At 48.3% G+C, this 2,648-nt stretch overlaps 1 protein-coding gene across 1 annotated transcript in view; it reads right to left on the bottom strand.

The window, feature by feature from the left end:
* Psmd12 (proteasome 26S subunit, non-ATPase 12) overlaps positions 1-1,677 on the bottom strand; it is an 18,932-nt gene extending 17,255 nt beyond the window's left edge. Inside the window, exon 1 of the mRNA XM_031352705.1 lies at positions 1,425-1,677. Coding sequence (XP_031208565.1) covers positions 1,425-1,532 — 108 coding nt within the window. The 5' untranslated portion in view covers positions 1,533-1,677. The remainder of the gene's footprint in view (positions 1-1,424) is intronic.
* Between the last annotated feature and the right edge of the window lie 971 nt (positions 1,678-2,648).

Below are 2,648 nucleotides of genomic sequence, written 5' to 3'. Positions count from 1 at the left end.
GGGGTGGGGATGGTTTGGTAGTTAAGAGCACTGGCTTCTCTTCCAGAAGACCTATGTTCAGTTCCCAGAATGCATGGGACGTCTCACAACCAGTATACAAACATACATGCAGGCAAAACACCCATACATAAAATAATTTTTAAAATTTTGTAATAAACTTCTGGTTTCCCATTCAAATCAGCAGTGTCACTCAGCTGATAATTTGTGAATATTCTGCATTCTGTACTTATATATTAAGTTCTCTTAAGAGCAAATAATCCTTATAGTGAGTGCATACTAGGTGACTTTTGAGATGGAACTGTAGGAATTTAAGGAGGTCTGGATGTAATCATTAGCAATAACCAGCAACATACCTAACGAGTAAACCTAGTTTTGAATCCTTGGCTGTTACTAACTATAACCTTGGGCTTTCAGCGTTGGCTTCTTTTTTTTTTTTTTTTTTTTTTTTTTTTTTTTTTTTTTGGTTTTTCGAGACAGGGTTTCTCTGTAGCCCTGGCTGTCCTGGAACTCACTCTGTAGACCAGGCTGGCCTCGAACTCAGAAATCCACCTGCCTCTGCCTCCCAAGTGCTGGGATTAAAGGCGTGCGCCACCATCGCCCGGGAGCGTTGGCTTCTTTAAGTATAAAATGATATAAAAAGTTGCCAGACACACAGCATAGAGTGTGGAAATATTTGGGTCTATAATAAAGGCTTGATGGATGGTGTAGTTCAATGGCAGAGCGTTTGCCTAGTGTGTGCATGACCCCGAGTTTGATCCCTAGCACCACAAACCACCCATTGTTCATTATCTGCCATCTCAGCCTCTATACTTTCATACCCATTTGTCCTGCCTATACTGTCCTCTCTAGAGATGACTATCTCAACTTTACTTCAGCCTACTCAAATCTAAGATATAAATGTCAGTTTTTCTCCCCTAAGAACGATCAACTCCCTTCCGTGTTCCAGTAACACTTTCACTTGGACAGCTCACCAAGATGGATAGGGTCCCGCGTTCCTTGCGTGTGTATTACCACTTTCCTGGACCTCCTGGCCAAAGACCAGTCACTGCCATGATTTACATACACTTAAAGGACGTTGATTGGGCCACTACAATATTAGAACCAAACTCTTGGATGCAGCCTGAAGCTGAGAAGGGACTAAACCAAACCTTACTTAGCGTCCCAAGAAAGAGCAAGCACTAAGACCAGGCGTCAAGTTCGATGGGAAGGAGATGACCATTTATTTATCTGGGGCTTGGGGAGCTTCGGGTTGCAGCGACTTCAGGGAGATAGACCCGGAGTCTCCCACTCAAGCGGGTCCAACCCCGGCTAGGAGGACACCAAGGATGCGCGCTCCAGCCCGCAGGCCCCCTGAGGCCTAGACAGGCTCCACGCCGTGACTCAGCCCCTGGCGCCCGCCAACAACCCGGCCGTCCTCCCCTCACCTTGGCCAGCTTCTCGCACTCAGGCAGCCGCTGGTCTACTGTGGCGCTGTAGTCCACCTCCATCTTCACAATGCGCCCATCGGCCCGCTCCGAGCCGCCGTCCGCCATGGTCCTTGCCTAAGAGTCCCCTGCTGTACCCCAGGTTCGGCCACCACTCGTCACTCGCACCGGAAGTCGCCCGCTCATCCACTCAGGCAGTGCGTCGGAAGCCCGCGGGAAGGACCCTGTGAGGTCCTCTGCCCTGGTCGCCAGTTAGGCAGTGCCGCAGACAGCCCTGTGGGCGGGGCGTATGGCGAGGGGGCAGGCCCAAGAATGGGCGGGGATTCTTCTGGGGCGGGGTTTTCTGGGGGCGGGACTAGTGGCTCCAGTCTCCTGGCCCAGGCCGGGATCTAGGCATCGTGTCTGAGGGAAGCGAATGTGACACAGCAGAACATCTCACGTATTTTTACGTCTTCTGCTTCGAAAACCGATTTACCAGAGCCATCGGTGAGCCACTTGATTTTTCTCGGTCCTCGGTGTTCCCATTTTTAAATGAGGAGGCTAAAACTGACCCTTAAGACGAAAGTTCTAAGGTTTTTCTCTGCTTTGATCTATGGGATTGATTTTTAATTGCTCCTTAAAAAAAAAAAAAAATTGGCAGGCAGCGCAGCTCAGTAATATAACAAGCAGTGTTTTTCCGTTTCCACTCACTCTGCCGTGCCGATAACAAGAATTCCTATGACAACTCGGATCACGATTCTGAGAAAATTGCAATTCTTTACTATTATCATTTTTACATTCATTAAGTTATTATTATGTACACGTCAGTCTTGCCTTCCACCATGTGGGGCCTGGAGATTGAACTCAGGTCCTCAGGATTGGCAGCAGGAACCTCTACCAGCAAAGCCATCACCCTGGCCTGAAAATTGCTACTTTAAAGGCCTGTACAAGTTTTATCACCTATACCTCTGAATTTCTATGACATAGCATAGAAACCATTAAAAAAAAAAAAACTTTCAGAGAGCCAGGCTTGGTGGTCATGTCTAATTAATCCCAGTACTCACTCGGGAGACAGAGGTGGGTGGGTGTCTGTGAGTTTGAGGCCATCCTGGTCTATGTGGTAAGTGACAGGCGAGCCAGAGCTACATAGTGAGACCTTGTCTTAAAAATACAAACCAGAGCTGGGCAGTGGTGGCACACGCCTTTAATCCCAGCATTTGGGAGGCAGAGGCAGGCGGATTTCTG

Source organism: Mastomys coucha, unplaced genomic scaffold, assembly GCF_008632895.1.
Source record: "Mastomys coucha isolate ucsf_1 unplaced genomic scaffold, UCSF_Mcou_1 pScaffold5, whole genome shotgun sequence".
NCBI classification, from domain to species: domain Eukaryota; kingdom Metazoa; phylum Chordata; class Mammalia; order Rodentia; family Muridae; genus Mastomys; species Mastomys coucha.
Note: the sequence above shows the minus strand (reverse complement) of the source record. Positions and strands in the feature narration are given on the sequence as shown.